The 16,652-nt window shown below is 48.9% G+C and overlaps 2 protein-coding genes across 2 annotated transcripts; one reads left to right on the top strand and one right to left on the bottom strand.

Moving 5' to 3' along the window:
• The first annotated feature begins 106 nt into the window (after window positions 1–106).
• LOC119135393 (B-cell receptor CD22-like) lies at window positions 107–5,473 on the top strand. Its single transcript, XM_037272930.1, has 11 exons — window positions 107–524; window positions 923–1,167; window positions 1,441–1,567; window positions 2,071–2,385; window positions 3,158–3,415; window positions 3,543–3,803; window positions 3,926–4,192; window positions 4,300–4,602; window positions 4,683–4,764; window positions 4,827–4,899; window positions 5,109–5,473. The coding sequence occupies exons 1-11, from the start codon at window positions 476–478 to the stop codon at window positions 5,415–5,417; spliced, it is 2,289 nt and encodes a 762-aa protein (XP_037128825.1). The 5' UTR covers window positions 107–475; the 3' UTR covers window positions 5,418–5,473.
• A 5,293-nt stretch (window positions 5,474–10,766) lies between these two features.
• On the bottom strand, window positions 10,767–15,583 carry LOC119135395 (sialic acid-binding Ig-like lectin 16). Its single transcript, XM_037272933.1, has 9 exons — window positions 15,494–15,583; window positions 14,984–15,082; window positions 14,163–14,570; window positions 13,754–14,053; window positions 13,203–13,463; window positions 12,431–12,712; window positions 12,225–12,336; window positions 12,103–12,157; window positions 10,767–11,711 (listed from the first exon to the last, which is right to left on the bottom strand). The coding sequence occupies exons 2-9, from the start codon at window positions 15,036–15,038 to the stop codon at window positions 11,424–11,426; spliced, it is 1,761 nt and encodes a 586-aa protein (XP_037128828.1). The 5' UTR covers window positions 15,039–15,082; window positions 15,494–15,583; the 3' UTR covers window positions 10,767–11,423.
• Window positions 15,584–16,652: the final 1,069 nt, after the last annotated feature.

Genomic DNA, 16,652 nt, shown 5'->3' with positions numbered 1-16,652 from the left:
CAGTTGCGACAGCACTTTTGGGTGATTTCCAAACATCTTTGGAAACTGCTGTCAAAACCTTTCTGACCTCAGCGCAACTCCTGCTTTAGTCCCAACATTTAAAAGAGTCAAGTCCCGTTTGAACTCACGACCTCCTTTTGAAAGGAATTAAAGCGATGGTGACGACATTTTCCCTGCATACAGTGGATTTTCTATCATATTTTGTTTCAAGTGTTTCTGTGGGGGCGGCGGCGGCGGCAGCAGCTGGGGCCGGGGCCACCTTCCTCAAAGTTAACTGCTGGTGTATTGAAACACACAAACCTATTGTGACAGCACTGATGGACCACAAGCAGTTGAATTTAAAGGCGTCCTCGCCCAAGGCCTGTCGTCCGCTCTAAGGTGTGGAATAAATGTTTGCTTTAAACTTGATCTGATTTCAAAAATTTGCAACCAACCAGACTTTGGATTTTGGGTCACCAAGGAGAAGAAAACTAAAATGGCACACGTCATTGTAAAGCTTTTTCTACTTTGCGTTCTGCTTGAAGGTGAGTCGTTTGTCATTAGAAATGGATCGATGGATGTTTTTTCAGAGCTTTCTTCTGTTTTTATTACTCCTAAACGTTCAAATCCAGTCCTACTAGAATGTATAAAATTATTGTTATTGAAAACATGACCTGCTACAAAAAAAAGGATTTCTCTGAAAAGTACTTTAGAGATAAAATGGTGATATTATTTTTTCCTTCATTCAGAAATACATGATGATGACATGACTGTACAATGTCATTTCTATCAGCTCATTTTCCATCTTTTTTTTCTTTATCTATCTGGGACAGGTTTAATTGTGTTAAAAAAAAAAAAATTCTATATTCCAACATAATATTTCTTGTATTATTACAATGATTTGAATGCTAATGATGAAGAATGATTCTCATTTGTGTTTCAGGCAGCCTGTGTCAGGAATGGGCGACTATGTTGCCGTCGTCCGTGCAGGGCGTGAGTGGTTCATGCGTTCGAATTCCCTGCAGATTGACGTCACTTGGAGGTTATGATCTGGATTTGGACCGCACTTGCGCCGCCATTTGGAGGCGGGGCTCCAGCAGGGGGCGCTACGTGTTCGACTCCAGACGCACGAGGGAGGAGAGCGCCTCCCTGGACTACCTCCAGGGACACCTCACCGGAAATTTACAAGTACGAAGAAATGTAGAAACCATTAAAAAAAAAAGAAAAAGATATCATTCTCTACTGCGGGGCCCATGACAACCGGGGGGGGCTACAACTAGTTGGGTAAAAAAAAAAAAAAAAAAGATACTTGTTAGATGACAATAGCAATGTTTTTAAAACGTTCACAAATATTTCCTTTCAAATACAGGACCGAATAATTCGGGTGGAATCGGCATTGGGATATTTTCACGTTTGGAGCCTACAATGTCACTTTCTGAGACGCTTTTGTGTGATTGTCAGGAAAAGGACTGCAGCACCATCCTTGAGGACGTGACGTCCAACCACAACGACGATTACTACTTCAGGCTGGAATGTGACAACCGGCTCAAGTTCAACTTTGCCCAGAGCGTCCTGTTGGAAATTCAAGGTCGCTTTCAAGTCAGGCTTAGGGATTGGAGCTGAGTTTAGGCTGTCACTGAGCTTTCAAAGTCTTTGTCAAGCCTCGAGTGCGAGTTTTCGGGTTCGGGCTTTTTGCTAATGTTAGTTTTGAATGATGGTTTCAGGTCTGTCAAAGTATGCTTTCAAGCCTGCCTGTCTTATTGCTTTATATCCCAGTTTGAAGGCCAGCTTTCAAATTAGAGCTATGGTTTACGTTTTCAAGTCACGGTTAGGGTTTTACGGTTGGGCTTCAAGTCAAGTCAGTTGTGTTTCAAATGAGGTCTGACACTCAACCTAGGTTAGGATTTAAGGTTCGGCTTTCAAACCAAGGTTGGCTCTTGAAATAAGGGTCTGAAGCCTGAGTTAGGGCTACAAAATGGTTCAATCTTAGGTTATGAATTTGAAGCTTGAGTTACACTTTCCAAGTATGGCTTGAAGTTAGGGTTTCACATTTGAGTTTCAATTCCAAATGGCCGAATCTTCTTCTCGCAGACTCAGCACCCCGGCCCACGATCGCCCCCGCCAAGGGCGAGGTCAACGAGGGTACGCCGATGGCTCTCGAGTGCTGGGCCCCGGCTTCTTGCCCAACGCTGCCGCCGTTGCTGACGTGGACGCCGCAGCTGGGCGCCGTCTCGCAGGCACGCGTAGAGGCAGAGGGCCAGAGGCCGGCCAGGGTCACCGCAGTCATGAATTTCATCGCGACCTACCGACACAACAACCTGAAGGTCACCTGCAGCGCCGCCTACAGGAGACAACCGGGACGTACTGAGCTGCTCACAGAAAGAAGACGGATGCTTGAAGTTTTGCGTGAGTTTAAAAAAAAAAAGTAAAAAATGATATCAATGCCAACCATCAAATACATTAGAAAAAAAATAATCAGTACTGCCTGATTTCCTTCCTGTTTGGTTAACTTGAGCAAGCGTTACAAAATGCCTTGCGTCTCTGCGTTATGTGGTGACACATGAACGTGTAGAAAAAGGAAGTGAAATAGGAGGAAGTTGCGCATTATTTCATCACAAAGATGAACTACTTTTAGTTGTAGACTTGGGTCAAAGTGCAAGTATCGAAAGAGAAAATGGTCACGTCTCGTCCCCAGCCGTTCCACGAGGTGTCTGTTGTCATGGTTTCTGTGTGTGTGCTCGCCCCTCGCCTCCTTTCCCTCCCCTCCTGTGTCACCTCAATCAATGTAACCGCAGTCACCTGCCTCTTGTTACCTGTCGTGTATAGAAGTCCTGTCTGCCCCGTCAGACCATTGTGTGTTGTTGTCGTCTTGATGTCTTTTTGGTTCCTGTTGTCTTTTTGCTTCCTGTTGTCTTTTGTTTCATGTCCCTGTCGGTCGGTCGGTCCTCTTGTTGTTTTGTTAAGCCATGTCAGTTTGCCGAGTCTGTTAGTTTGTTTTCTCCAATAAACCAAGCTGGTCCAAGCTGGCCCAAGCTGCATTTGGTCGCCCTGCTCCATCCGATCCGTGACCAAAACGACTGCTAGAATGGACTTGTGGTTGACACGATGAATGTTCAAAATGGTCCCAAATCGAAACAAGTGTATGGGATGAAGTGAAAGAAATGATTGTTGTGTTCAGATGGCCCTAAGAACACATCAGTGAGCTACTCCAGCCCCGTGAGGGCGGGCACCTGGGTCACGTTGACCTGCGACACGCTCGCCAACCCTACTGTATCTGCCTACGCGTGGTACCAAGTGGACGCCGGTCAGGTGACGTTCTTGAGAAGAAGTAAGCGATACACTGTCGCCGCCACGGAAGACCCGCCCGGTTTCTTCTGCTGGGTGCGCAACACGTACGGAGAGCAAAATTCATCCGTCATCACCTTCGATGCACAATGTGAGTGGCCTTTAAGATATTCCCTTATTAGTCCCGCACGGTCAAAAATTCCAGGTACCATTTGACAGGAGAAATGTACAGTTAGAATTGGATGAAGTTTTGGAAAAGTCCTTTGCTGCGTGAACAGTCCCTCCCAAGGACACCACGGTGTCCGTGGAGCCGCCTGGCGCCATCCTGGAGGGCACCCCGCTGTTCCTGCTGTGCGAGAGCCGAGCCAATCCGCCCGTGTACAACTACAGCTGGTCCGTAAACGGCGGCGAGGACCTGGAGGTAGGGGACCTCGTGACCCTGGACGCCGCCCGGCCCGGACACAGCGGCGAGTACCGCTGCAAGGCCAAGAACTTGCTGGGCGAGCAAACGTCTGCCGGCGTTCAGTTAGACGTTCAATGTGAGTCTGTCGGATGGACGTGGCGAATGCTGGCCAAAATTGGACTCGTTTGGTTTCTCCACGTTTTTGACGAAAGCTACTCGACTCGGTGGTGGTGGTTGTTGTTTTTTTTCTTCTTTCAGATCCCCCTAAGAACACGACAGTGTCTGCGTGGCCACAAGGCTCTTTACCCGACGGCAGCGCTGTGACTTTAAGGTGCGCGAGCGTGGCCAACCCGCCAGCCGCTAACGTCACCTGGTACCGGGTGAACGGCGGGGAGAGGACGCTGATGGGCACGGGACAGGAAATGACCTTCAACGTCACCAAGCTGTCGCAGGACAAGTTCTATTGTGAAAATGTCAACGTTCACGGGGCCCAGTCGGCGCAGCCAATCGCCTTTGACGTCACGTGTGAGTCACAAGTAACCTGAAATTTGGTGTCTATCGTGAACAGATTTTCTCCTTCCATATTGCGTCATTCCAGAAAAGACATTGTGCCATTTTGCTGTCTTCTTCAGTCGCACCAGAGATCCTGAGATCCTCCTGTTGTCAGGACGTGTTAGCCCAGACCAGATGTTCCTGCGTCAGCCAGGCCAACCCGCCGCCCTCCCTGCACTGGGAATTGTCCGGTGTGCTCGTCAATCATTCCGACCGACAGCCCATCACGGAGGAAGCCCTGGACAACGCCACCCGGAGGAGCATCATCATCATGCAGCGCTTGAGCGGTGAAGAATTGGAGTCCTCGCTGGTTTGCTTCAGTTCCAACCCGCTGGGATTTGACAGTATCGCCTTCAACATGTCCTCCCCTGCCGCTCAGATAGGTCTATCTTATTCTGATTTGGTTATGATTGGTATAATCTGCAATCACCACTCATTGGGGTTTTTTTTTCTTTTCTTTCAGATGTGCCGGTTCTGGTTGGTTCTGCTGTGGGAGTGATTACCATGCTGATCTTGAGTCTCCTGCTGCTCTTGTACATTTGCAGGTGAGCATGCAGGTGAAGGTCAAAGAAGGTCAAAAATGTTCATTTTTGTTGTTGCTTTGAAGGAAAACCAAAGGCAGCTTCCCAGCCAGCGAGAGACGAGCAGACAACGCCGCAGACTATTTGGTCACCAATGAGGTGAGTCCAAAGTCAGATTTATCAGTCGACATAATGAAGGAGTGCCAACTTCAAGTTGAACACACACACACACACACACAAGCTAGCATGACAAAGTTCTTTTTATAAAGTCATCGATCTCATTAGTGTCTTAGTTGATATCCAACGTGTTGGCATCCATTCCCACTCAATGGCGCAAAATGAAAGCCTCTACTCACGGCTGCTTTCAGAGCAACACTTCCCATGTCAACGCCATTTACGCAAACGACTTGGCCAAGGAGGCGGACGACGAGCAGTTGCACTACGCCCACGTCAACGTGGTCAAACGGAAGTCGCTGGACCACGACGAGATCCGAGGACTTTCCTCCGTCACTGGAGAGTACGCGGAGATACGACTGCGCGCCGCTGGCGAAAGCGACCAAAAGACGCAACCGGAACCAGAGGAGGAAAAGGTGGCGGACGTTCCATCCGCGCAGGAAGTGGCGAGCGACGACGTCGCGGCCTCGACAGAGTCCAAGAGTGACGGAAATGCTCTCTAGACAACCTTTGTTTGGTTGGCTTTACAACTGTGGAAAGGCAAATAGTTGTAAAGATTCTTTTGTTCCTTTATAGAATTAGATTTGTCTCTTCTTTTTTTTTTTTTTTTTTTTATGCATTGCCAGTAACCAAATGTACACCTTTTGAAGTGTACAGGCTTTCAAAAGTAGCCATATAAACAAAGCTGGGAAAAATGTCATTTCCCATTTTTCTGGTTTTACACTTGGCAAATAGAAAGCTGAATTGGAGCTATTTTGCTATTCGTCTACTTTGCTCTCTTTGGAGAACTCGCCTTTCTCCAGATCTGTAGCAAAATGCCCTATAAAGTTCTTCAAGAAACAAACAACTCGGTGACGTTTATTGACACTCTGCTAACACGCAAGCCAAATGATGAAAGAAATGCTGTCAACAGAAGCCATTGGATTCAGGGCTGCTTTGCCACATGAACAGTACTGGCAGATTGAGAAGGCCAAACGGATGTTGGCTTTGTCGCTGCTGCTGTCGTCACCCCGCTTGTACGTGCGCACCTGAGAAGAACAAGTATCTACTGTGTCACATGACACTCAGGAGGGATACGTGGGTGTGTGTGTGTGCGCTTCACACACAGCTCTGTCACTTGACAGTAATTCATCGCCATAAAGGTTTGGAACAAAATGGCCGCAGTGGCACGAACGGAGCGTGAAAGTCGACAACAAGCCAGGAACTAATTGCAAGTGTCTGTCAAGGAGCCCTTGTGCACTCGTGATTGACATAATGATGGCCTTCGCACACAAGTGAGCGTAAGCTACTTGATTGATCCCGTGGGATGTTAGCTAGCGGAGAGTGAGTGATGCAAGGATGGTGGAAAAACAAGGTGGCTCCGCAGGGGACAGCTGATGGTCAAAGTCTTGGGAGAATTGCGTCTGACAAAGACAACAACAGTAATCACTGGGCTGGGTCATCATTAGTTATTCCCTCAGGCTGAGATTGTTTTTCATGCGTTACACACACACAAACATACAGATGATCAGGCCTGGCGGCAGGATTTTGGGGGGTTTTTCACGTGTGTTTGTGTATGAAGGGCCTTACATGCACCTTGTGTGTTTAAAATCATAACCTAACTTTCATTTTCAATATAGTATTTCAATACAGATTGGAACTGGCGGAATCACCTTACACTGATTTTTTTCTCTCCAATATTTCGACATTTTCACATCATTGCGAATAGTGAAGCCAACTGTTTGTTGCAATGCTATAACCCCTCGAGCAATGGAGCAAACAGAAACAGTCATAGATTTACTATCGTCTGCAAAGAGCAACTCATAGTAGTGCCTGCCATATTGTCGTATGATGATTATTTAGGAATCATTTTGTCTTCTTCTTTTGTCTTACACTGCCTCGAGTTGGCCAAGGTGGGCCCAGCAGCGAGCACAGCCAGATGGCCATTCAATAAGTGCAGTGTGATCCATTGATTGATTTGTGCTATTACTGCATGCTTTTAGGAAACTTTCAAAAGCACATGAACGACAATGTCGATTGAGCAGAAGATTGCCTGCCGCAGCGCTCTTTGTAGAGTGGCACACTTTGGGGAAGGAAGGAAGGAAGGAAGGAAGGAAGGAAGGAAGGAAGGAAGGCAGGCAGGCAGGCAGGCAGGCAGGCAGGCAGGCAGGCAGGCAGGCAGGCAGGCAGGCAGGCAGGCAGGCAGGCAGGCAGGCAGGCAGGCAGGCAGGCAGGCAGCCGCAGGCAGGCAGGCAGGCAGGCAGGCAGGCAGGCAGGCAGGCAGGCAGGCAGGCAGGCAGGCAGGCAGGCAGGCAGGCAGGCAGGCAGGCAGGCAGGCAGGCAGGCAGGCAGGCAGGCAGGCAGGCAGGCAGGCAGGCAGGCAGGCAGGCAGGCGGGCAGGCAGGCAGGCAGGCAGGCAGGCAGGCAGGCAGGCAGGCAGGCAGGCAGGCAGGCAGGCAGGCAGGCAGGCAGGCAGGCAGGCAGGCAGGCAGGCAGGCAGGCAGGCAGGCAGGCAGGCAGGCAGGCAGGCAGGCAGGCAGGCAGGCAGGCAGGCAGGCAGGCAGGCAGGCAGGCAGGCAGGCAGGCAGGCAGGCAGGCAGGCAGGCAGGCAGGCAGGCAGGCAGGCAGGCAGGCAGGCAGGCAGGCAGGCAGGCAGGCAGGCCGGCAGGCAGGCAGGCAGGCAGGCAGGCAGGCAGGCAGGCAGGCAGGCAGGCAGGCAGGCAGGCAGGCAGGCAGGCAGGCAGGCAGGCAGGCAGGCAGGCAGGCAGGCAGGCAGGCAGGCAGGCAGGCAGGCAGGCAGGCAGGCAGGCAGGCAGGCAGGCAGGCAGGCAGGCAGGCAGGCAGGCAGGCAGGCAGGCAGGCAGGCAGGCAGGCAGGCAGGCAGGCAGGCAGGCAGGCAGGCAGGCAGGCAGGCAGGCAGGCAGGCAGGCAGGCAGGCAGGCAGGCAGGCAGGCAGGCAGGCAGGCAGGCAGGCAGGCAGGCAGGCAGGCAGGCAGGCAGGCAGGCAGGCAGGCAGGCAGGCAGGCAGGCAGGCAGGCAGGCAGGCAGGCAGGCAGGCAGGCAGGCAGGCAGGCAGGCAGGCAGGCAGGCAGGCAGGCAGGCAGGCAGGCAGGCAGGCAGGCAGGCAGGCAGGCAGGCAGGCAGGCAGGCAGGCAGGCAGGCAGGCAGGCAGGCAGGCAGGCAGGCAGGCAGGCAGGCAGGCAGGCAGGCAGGCAGGCAGGCAGGCAGGCAGGCAGGCAGGCAGGCAGGCAGGCAGGCAGGCAGGCAGGCAGGCAGGCAGGCAGGCAGGCAGGCAGGCAGGCAGGCAGGCAGGCAGCAGGCAGGCAGGCAGGCAGGCAGGCAGGCAGGCAGGCAGGCAGGCAGGCAGGCAGGCAGGCAGGCAGGCAGGCAGGCAGGCAGGCAGGCAGGCAGGCAGGCAGGCAGGCAGGCAGGCAGGCAGGCCCGACGACTTCAGCGGCTTCCGATTTTTGGGGTTCGGACTGAATGACGACTGTCGGTGACATCAGACAGGAACAAGTCAGCATATCTGTACTTGTCCACGTCTAAGATGCCATCAGGATGCCTAACCTTTGCATCACAACCAAATAATGAAGCAAGGTAACGACATGAGAAATATGGGAGCAGGCAAAGGCTTTTTCATATCAGTGTAACATTGGGCCACGACAAGGAGGTCAAAGTGGGATTGAGGAAGGGAAGGCCACAAAGGGAAGGAGCAGAACGCCTCCTGGACGAGACGGCCAATCGCAGGACGCCCCCACCCACCCACCCCGACCGACGACAATCTTCTTATTTGCGTCTCGGCAGACAAGCACAAGTGGACAGGATGCGAGTCGTCTCTTTCACTCGTCTCGTGATGTGTCTCGCGTCACGATGGAAGGGAACGGCACGCTGATGCTGAGCCTCGATGGCTTCATAGACGTGGACACGTACAGATCTGTTTATTTTCTGTTCTTGTTGGCAATGTATATTGTCATCCTCTGCTCTAACGGCACCATTATTTGTCTGGTCTGGATTCACAGGAACCTTCATGAGCCCATGTATGTTTGCGTTGCATGTTTGTCCCTCAACTCGCTTTTTCTCAGCACTACCGTCTATCCCAAACTCTTTGTGGACGTCTTGTCGAACCGTCAGAGCATTTCTTTGTCCTTTTGTCTGGTCCAGTTTTTTTTTTTTTACACTTTAGGTATGTCTGACATCGCGTTGTTGTTGGTCATGTCTTATGACAGATACGTGTCCATCTGCAGGCCTCTTCAGTACGCCTCGGTCATGGGCGCGAGAAGGCTCAGCGTTTGCTTGGCTTTGGCCTGGTTTCTGCCAGCCTGTCCGCTGATGGTGACAATTTTCATGCAGTCCAAACAAAAAATCTGCAACTTGACTTCGGGTGGAATTTTTTGCAACGGTGTAGTGTTGAAGATTTACTGTATGATACCAATGCCAGTGATGGGGTGGACTTTTTTCGGTATCTCAACTGTGGTGCTCCTTCCCGTGTTGCTCATCCTCTTCACATACGTCAAGATATTCATAGTTAGCTATCATAGTCTAGCCTGGAAAAAAGCCGTGGATACGTGTTTACCGCATGTGATTGTTTTAATCGCAACTGTGGCTTTGGTCCTATGCGACGCCGTCATCGGGCTACTGGGGTCGGTACTTCCCAAAAGTGTGCAACTGATTACGACTGTACAAACAGTGGTGTACAATCCTCTGCTCAATCCAATCGTATACGGCTTGAAGCTGAAAGAAATCCGCAAGCACATCGAGAACCTCTTTCGTTCCAATCATGTTGGAGCTATGGCAAATCAGGTGGAATGAAATGTGCAAATACGTACATGCGTTGTTGTGCTGAGACCGGGTGCCTCTTTTGACTTGATTCCAATAACGGCCGTGCGTGCATGCACATGTCTCCACCTGACTTGCTGCTAATCAAGGAATTGCCAGCACCTGCTACAGCTCCTTAGGTCCCCTACTCGACCTGTGTGTATTGTGCCAGTGCTTGTCGCTTCGTCTGCTTACCCTGCCCGTGACAGACACCGCTGCTTTTGTGCCCTGAAGCGTCTCTGTCGCCGACCGCGCTTTGATCGCCGCCTGCCCCGACCACTTGCTCGGCGGCCTTTGGGCGCGCTTCCGATCGCCGCCTGCCCCGACTACTTCCTCGGCGATCGCCGCCTGCCTCCACCACCCACCTCGGCGGCCTTTGGGCACGCCTCCGATCGCCGCCTGCCTCCACCACCCACCTCGGCGGCCTTTGGGCACGCTTCTGATCGCCGCCTGCCTCCACCACCCACCCGCCTCCACCAAACAGCCAACCTGCCTGCCTCCGACTACGCGCTGTGCTCTAAATTGTAATCGAAAGTATGTTTTATTAAACACACCAAGGTTGTTATTTTTTTCCCCAATCCTGCTGCTGGAACCCGACCTACCAATTGAGAACGACTGATATCATTTATGAATCATAACTATATAGAACAGAAGCGTTTCCTTACCGTCACAGCGCAGCAGTCCACTTAGTAGTTGTGTTTAGGTGTGTCTGTCCTACTAGCAGAACCTCGTAATCCAAAGAAGCTTAATCTGTTTAAGAACACACAGTACATGCATGTGAGATCATGTTAGGAGGGAAGAAATGGAAAAACACACGTATGCACAGTTATCACAGTAGGAAGCGTCATTTTAATACAATGTTTACCTGTAAATGTTGGACGCTCACCTACACAGCCCTAACAGGAAACATCATTCTTGTAATCCAATAAAGTTTAATCACACTCACTCACTCACTCACTCACTCACTCACTCACTCACTCACTCACTCACTCACTCACTGTCATGTCTAAATGGAAGTATGTACGAGTGCAAGGTAGTGTTGCAGGAATTGAATGCAATTTGAACATAAAGTCGAGCTGTAAATGAGCAGCACAGGGGACACGCCATCAAATTGACCTGCATAATCTCATTAGATCCATGAGAAACATTTGGCAACTCAAAAATAAAACCTGTATTAAACGTTAAAACATTATTATTTTCATAAAACAAAATCAAAAGATAAAAAATGAAAAGAAATATACTGACGATTTTCCATCCAGTTTTCTTCAACCGCATTGTTTGAATATTATTTACACATTTAACCCACACATATTCATGTTATAGGACAGATTTCAAATATATATACATATACTATTGAATTCATACATTTTAATATATAATAATCCATCATTTTATATTTGGATGCATTTACTTTTGAAAAGCACATCTACTGATATAACTTCATCCAAAAAATCCATCCATTATCTGTACCACTTCTCTTGAAATACTATTGTCTGTAATCATTTCATGATATTTTTCTTTTTTTCAATATTGTCATACAAGTATCACACGGCTATCAAATGAAAACTAAAAAGTGTTTAGAAACACATGTAGATAAATTGTGCATTGTCACGATTGTCGTCTTCAATACACTTCAATGAACATTTTCCCTGTGACTTTTTGTTTTGTTGCTTTGGCACAGCGGAGATTGACCGACCGACCGACCGTTCATGACATCATCCCACGTTTGAGTACAAGGCCTCCTCGTTCTCATCCCTCTCTTGCTTGTCACTGATGCATTGTGTTCCATCCTCCACCATGATTCCCTCCTCTTCGTTATCGTCATTACGCTCGAGTAATTGGTCAGCATCCTCCTTGGTTTTGATCATGGCATACTCAGTGCCCTGGTGATTGGTTGTCACTTTCCTGGTGTCGTTTCTCCTCATTGCGGAAAAGTTGATGCTGGCGTAGGCCACATCCGCTTTGCTGTCCTCCTCGCATCCAACATTTTTGAGGTTGTATTGCTGACGAGAGAGAACGTCCACCTGAAATGTCATCACCCTCTTCTAAAGAATTGCGTTCTCAAGTATTCAGAGAACTAGGAACTAGTGTGAGCTACTCAATTAAAAGAGCCTTTGAAAGTATTTCGAGGCAACCGCTGATTGGAATTCTTTCTAGACACTGTCGCTAGATCTAGTTTGACACCGATGACGGTTAGGAATGGTTTTACTCTGGAAACCAAACCCCCGAGCGATATCATCTGCTAGCGTTAGCTGCTGGCTAATGAGCTATCTGATATCATCAATTTTCACTTTTGATGCTGCTTTTTTGGAAGATAGCAAAGCAAATTCGATTGCCATTCATTTCGACAGTAAAACCAAACTGTGAGTCTTAGCTGTTCAATGAATCGCGTACTTGCGAGGCCAACGGCTCCAGATCCAAACGCCCGCCGGGGCTTTTCTTTGCTTTACTGGAAGGAGACATGGACACAAATGTGAAGATGTGTCCAACTCAAAAAAAAAAAGAAGATTGTGTACCTGCAGCAGGTCCTGGCCAGCCAGCACAACAAAGCAGACACAAGCGCACCGCTGAAAAATGCAACAAAGACGTCCGGACGAAGCATGGATACCAACGTTTTCATCCCTTGGTCTGAATGAAAATGGGTGGATTACGATAACATCTGAAAAGGAGTGGATTTTTCCAAAGAAACCAATGACACATTCAACTTAAAAGCCATTCTTACCTTCTTGTTCCAATGTTATTTGAAGCTTGAGTATTTTCCTGTCCTCGCCATCTTTATGCACGCTCACACACTCCACGGCAGAGATGTTGAGATGGTCGCCGATTAGCGTGACGCTGCTGTTGACGCTGTCGTCGGAAACGGCAGTAACGGCGCCGCAGACCGTCCTGTTGGCCAGCGACGGCCATGCGATGGTGGGTGGCGGGACCCCGCCGCTGATGCACACGCAGGTCAACAGCTGACCCCGGAGCCAACAACCAGACCCGTTGACGATCCCTGCGAACCCTGCACAAGTACACAATTAGCATGAAACTACAGTGACAAAACCCCCAAAAATGCAAGTCGCTCAAATCCCCTGTAAAGATGTTGACAACTGGCTATATTAAGAATTCCGACATAAATAACATCACTTCATCCAAAATCAACCTGGAGTACACTATCTCCTCCAAATTGCAGCAACTGTCAAACAATTTGCTAGCTAGCTTGAGCTAGCTTTTCACTCTTTGGCCGCCAGCCCTTTTCCAAGCCGTCTGTCTGTCTGTCTGTCTGTCTCCCAGAGCGGACGCATTTTGACAGATCTCTCAAGACCGACTGAACACGGTAACATCTCGGAGCGGCTCAAACCTAGGGACTTGATTCTTGTTTATTATTTGTATCACATTTGATCTGTATTTTATATCGACTATGTATGCGCATGACCTGCCAAACTGATTTTCACACTGCGTTAAGAGTGACAATAAAGCAATTCAATCCAATTGAATTTCACTCTACTCACATGTCACCGTCACATCCACGTGCACCGTACGGTTTGTCGCGACGCACTCGTAGCGTCCGGAGTGGGCCGCCGTTACGTTGGGGATAACGAGAGCGGCGCTAGCTAAGCTTGGCTTCAGCTGTGATCCGAGCGGCGCATTTGTCACGTTGGAATAGTTCCACGTGATGGAAGAGGGCGGGAAACTGTCAGCGTTGCACAAAAGACTCAGGGTGTCACCTCTCTTCAATGTCGTCTGCCCCAAAATGGATGGAAGCTTGGCATCTGGGAGGAAAACAAAGGTCAACCGTGGCATGGATTGGATTGGATTGTTTTTGGATTGCATGATTAAGAATTTGTTGCTGTCCGTGTCACCATGGTGTTTACTTCCTGTTTCTCTTTGGAAAGCAGCCCCTTTCGTTAAGGTAGGAACGGCTGACTCTACTGGTCGCTGCCAAGGAGTGAAAGGGGCTGTCTATTTCAAGACCATGCAGCAAAATGACAGCTCAATGATCCCATCCATTGGATTCAATTGCAGAAACAAGTCCTGCAAGTTGTCAACGTGCGCTACTCACAGCTAACATTCAGCGTCACCGTCATCTCCGTGGTCACGTTGACTCTCCAGAAGGAGACTGCGCAAGTGACGCCGCGGCCGTGGTGTTCGGCGGTGGCGTTAAAGGTCAAAGTTGAATAGTATCTCTGAGCAGACATCCCCAAATCCGGGTCGGGGCGAGTGTCGTTGTCCGTGGCTCCACTCCACGCCCAATTGATGGTGGGGATGAAGGCGGCGGAGCAGAGGCCCGGGGCCACGCAGGTGAGCGTCGCTGCTTGACCGGCAGTCATCTTGGGGAGCAGCACAGTGGGTTTCCTGAGACCTGATCCAATTGAAGCGGATTGAATTTCATTGCAAAATGAAAACAAGGAAGTGATCTCATTTGGATCAGATGGTTTCCTCCTTATATGGGAGGTCACCTTGACACTTACGTGTTACGGTGACCGACACTCGTCGCCTGAAGGTAAATCCGTCCGGGTTGGACGACACAAAGCCGTTGACTCTCAGCTGATAGGATCCGGAGTCGGAGAATGTGAGGTCGTTGATCACGATGCTGCAGTTCCTGCGACGCACGTCGGGCTCCAACATTCCAACTCGACCCCGGAAGTGCTCTTGGATTTTGCCGCTGTTCTTGGAGTGGAAGATGATCTCCGTGTCGCTGCATCTGCTTTTGCTTTGGGGGCACTTGAACCACACCAAGCTGTGAGGCGTGAAGTCGGAGGCGGAGGAGAAGGAGCACGGGATGACCACGCAGAGTCCCACCTCGGACACAATTTGGCTTTTGCTGAGGCTGATGCAAAAGCCCTTCTCGCAGAAGTCGTCGCTGTGTGAGGCGACTGCTTCGAAATGAAACCAGCAAAAACATTTGAAAACACCAAACCATCTTATGCTGTCGAAATACGAAATAGCTGTAGCAAAAACGAAACCCTTTCAAATACAGGGGGAAAGGGATTTGCATTCGTTCTGTTATGATTTCATGAACATCCCAGTTGGAGCAAATTTGACTTCAGTCACTGTCGACATGAAGACTCATGGAGATACGTAGGTGAAAATGGCTTTTTGAAAAGTTGACTGATGGACAACTTTGACATCAAGACTCTGGCACAAAGCGTAGAAGGAAAAAAGCTTTCAAAGAGTTGCGTCGTCACTGCTCGCTCGGCTTCGCTGTCGCAAGCGCACGTCACTCGCTCACAATGGTGAGATTGGACTTTTTGCCATGTATTTATGAACGTATCGGTGATTGTTTTCATACCTGCTGTGTAGTCGCTCACATGGAAGAACAAAGCAGCCCAGGTGAGAAAGAACATCCTAAAGCCAGACTGTTGCGCCAACTTGAAGTTCTGCTATTTTCCTGACAAAGGTTGCACATATGAACGGACATACACTGCTCTCTCTCTCTCTCTCTCTCTCGCTCGCTCACACACATACATTTGGTCATTTTTGTTTGATGATTTGACATTGATGAGAAATTTTGGAATGAAGTCGTTCGATTTCAAATGAAAAGCTACAATACATATGAATTGATTTGGTTGAAATGTATTGCTCAACTTCACTTTTGAAAAGGACTACTAAAGGTTCAAACAATAAAAAGCAAGAAAGCAAGAAAGAAAGCAAGAAAGCAAGCAAGAAAGCAAGAAAGAAAGAAAAAGGTTCCAATCCTACATAATTGTCCGTGCCTGCTACAATGTTGAAGACAGACTATCACCTAAAGAAAAGAAGTTGAAGCTTGCTAACACCGAAAGATAAGGTTTTTGGAACATACCTCGCTCGGTCGGTATGCGTTTGTTCAGCTGTCGTCCGTCTCCTTGTAGCAGTTCTTCCCCTCACAACTTCTATTTTTACCCTCTTTGTGCAATAGCAGAAGTTTTCAGGATGTGTCAACGCAATACTAAAAGTTGTTCTCATGCTGACACTGTGGCCTTATGTTTTGTTTTAAACACTTATCTTACACTTCAGCTCTCTTGCTTTTATTCACAAATACCTATTTTTGTTACCCTCGATGTTTTAGATGTACTCGATATGACGCAATCGAGGTGTGCAAGGTGACTTGTAAAAACTTTTCTTATTAAAACGGTCTCTTGGAACTACTTTTTGTTTTCTACTCAGGGGAGACACATTTTCTCAAAAGTGCTGCCTTCAGGGGCGGCGGGGAACTGAGAGCACTCCGATGCTATCGTAATGAGATTGTTGAAAGGAGAAAAATATGACAGTTTGAAACTCTCTTGCTGCTGCGTCAGGGGAGTGAGTGGCTGATGGGGTAGGGCACTGGTGTCAAACTCAAGGCCCGGCCGGGGGCCAGATACGGCCCGCCGCATCATTTTAGGTGGCCCGCCAAGACAAATTGTGCATCAAATTCACGTGTCATGACTAGAATTGCAAATTGTCTTCACTTTTAATCATATCTTTTTTTTTCAAAGATTTCACCAGTTTTTACTCGTCTGATTTGAAAACCAGTTATTTGTCCGTTTGTTTTGCAGCTTTGACTGGATATAATATGAGGTGCTCATACATTGATTTGGGTTGACAGTCATAATGGCCCTCCGAAAGAAGCTATGACTACAATGCGGCCCGCCAAAAAAAGGACTTTGACACCCCTGCAGTGGAGGGGTACACTTGCCTGTCGACACCGTGATTTCGATTCCCGCGTATGACGGTGTGAATGCTTGTGTGTGAACGTGTGTGTGTGTGTGACCACAAAATGACAACAATAAAAAGAAAGATCTGCTGCGTCAGTGACAAGTCGAAACAAGGAACCTTGCAAAGCAAAAACTATTCTTCTATTTGAATTGAGCTTTCTCGTTTACCGTAGGCACCCCAGCTCACTGTAGTGATGTGCATTTGAAGTGAACTGACTCTTTAGAATCAGTTCACTCAAAATATTCGTTCAAAAGAATCGTTCACGGAATACGGAAAGAAATAAA

Source organism: Syngnathus acus, chromosome 16 (genome assembly GCF_901709675.1).
Source record: "Syngnathus acus chromosome 16, fSynAcu1.2, whole genome shotgun sequence".
NCBI classification, from domain to species: Eukaryota; Metazoa; Chordata; class Actinopteri; order Syngnathiformes; family Syngnathidae; genus Syngnathus; species Syngnathus acus.
The sequence above is the reverse complement of the archived record's forward strand: the minus strand, read 5'-3'. Positions and strand labels throughout refer to the sequence as shown.

Bases quoted from the DNA above. Each gene is read 5' to 3' on its own strand.
- LOC119135393 (XM_037272930.1), top strand. From the start codon at position 476: ATGGCACACGTCATTGTAAAGCTTTTTCTACTTTGCGTTCTGCTTGAA. The intron at 2,386-3,157 runs GTGAGTTTAAAA...TGTTGTGTTCAG, and splicing joins ACGGATGCTTGAAGTTTTGC to ATGGCCCTAAGAACACATCA. The intron at 4,765-4,826 runs GTGAGCATGCAG...GTTGCTTTGAAG, and splicing joins CTGCTCTTGTACATTTGCAG to GAAAACCAAAGGCAGCTTCC.
- LOC119135395 (XM_037272933.1), bottom strand. From the start codon at position 15,038: ATGTTCTTTCTCACCTGGGCTGCTTTGTTCTTCCATGTGAGCGACTAC. The intron at 13,464-13,753 runs GTGAGTAGCGCA...TTTTCCTCCCAG, and splicing joins GGTGACGCTGAATGTTAGCT to ATGCCAAGCTTCCATCCATT. The intron at 12,158-12,224 runs GTACACAATCTT...GTCTCCTTCCAG, and splicing joins CTGGCCAGGACCTGCTGCAG to TAAAGCAAAGAAAAGCCCCG.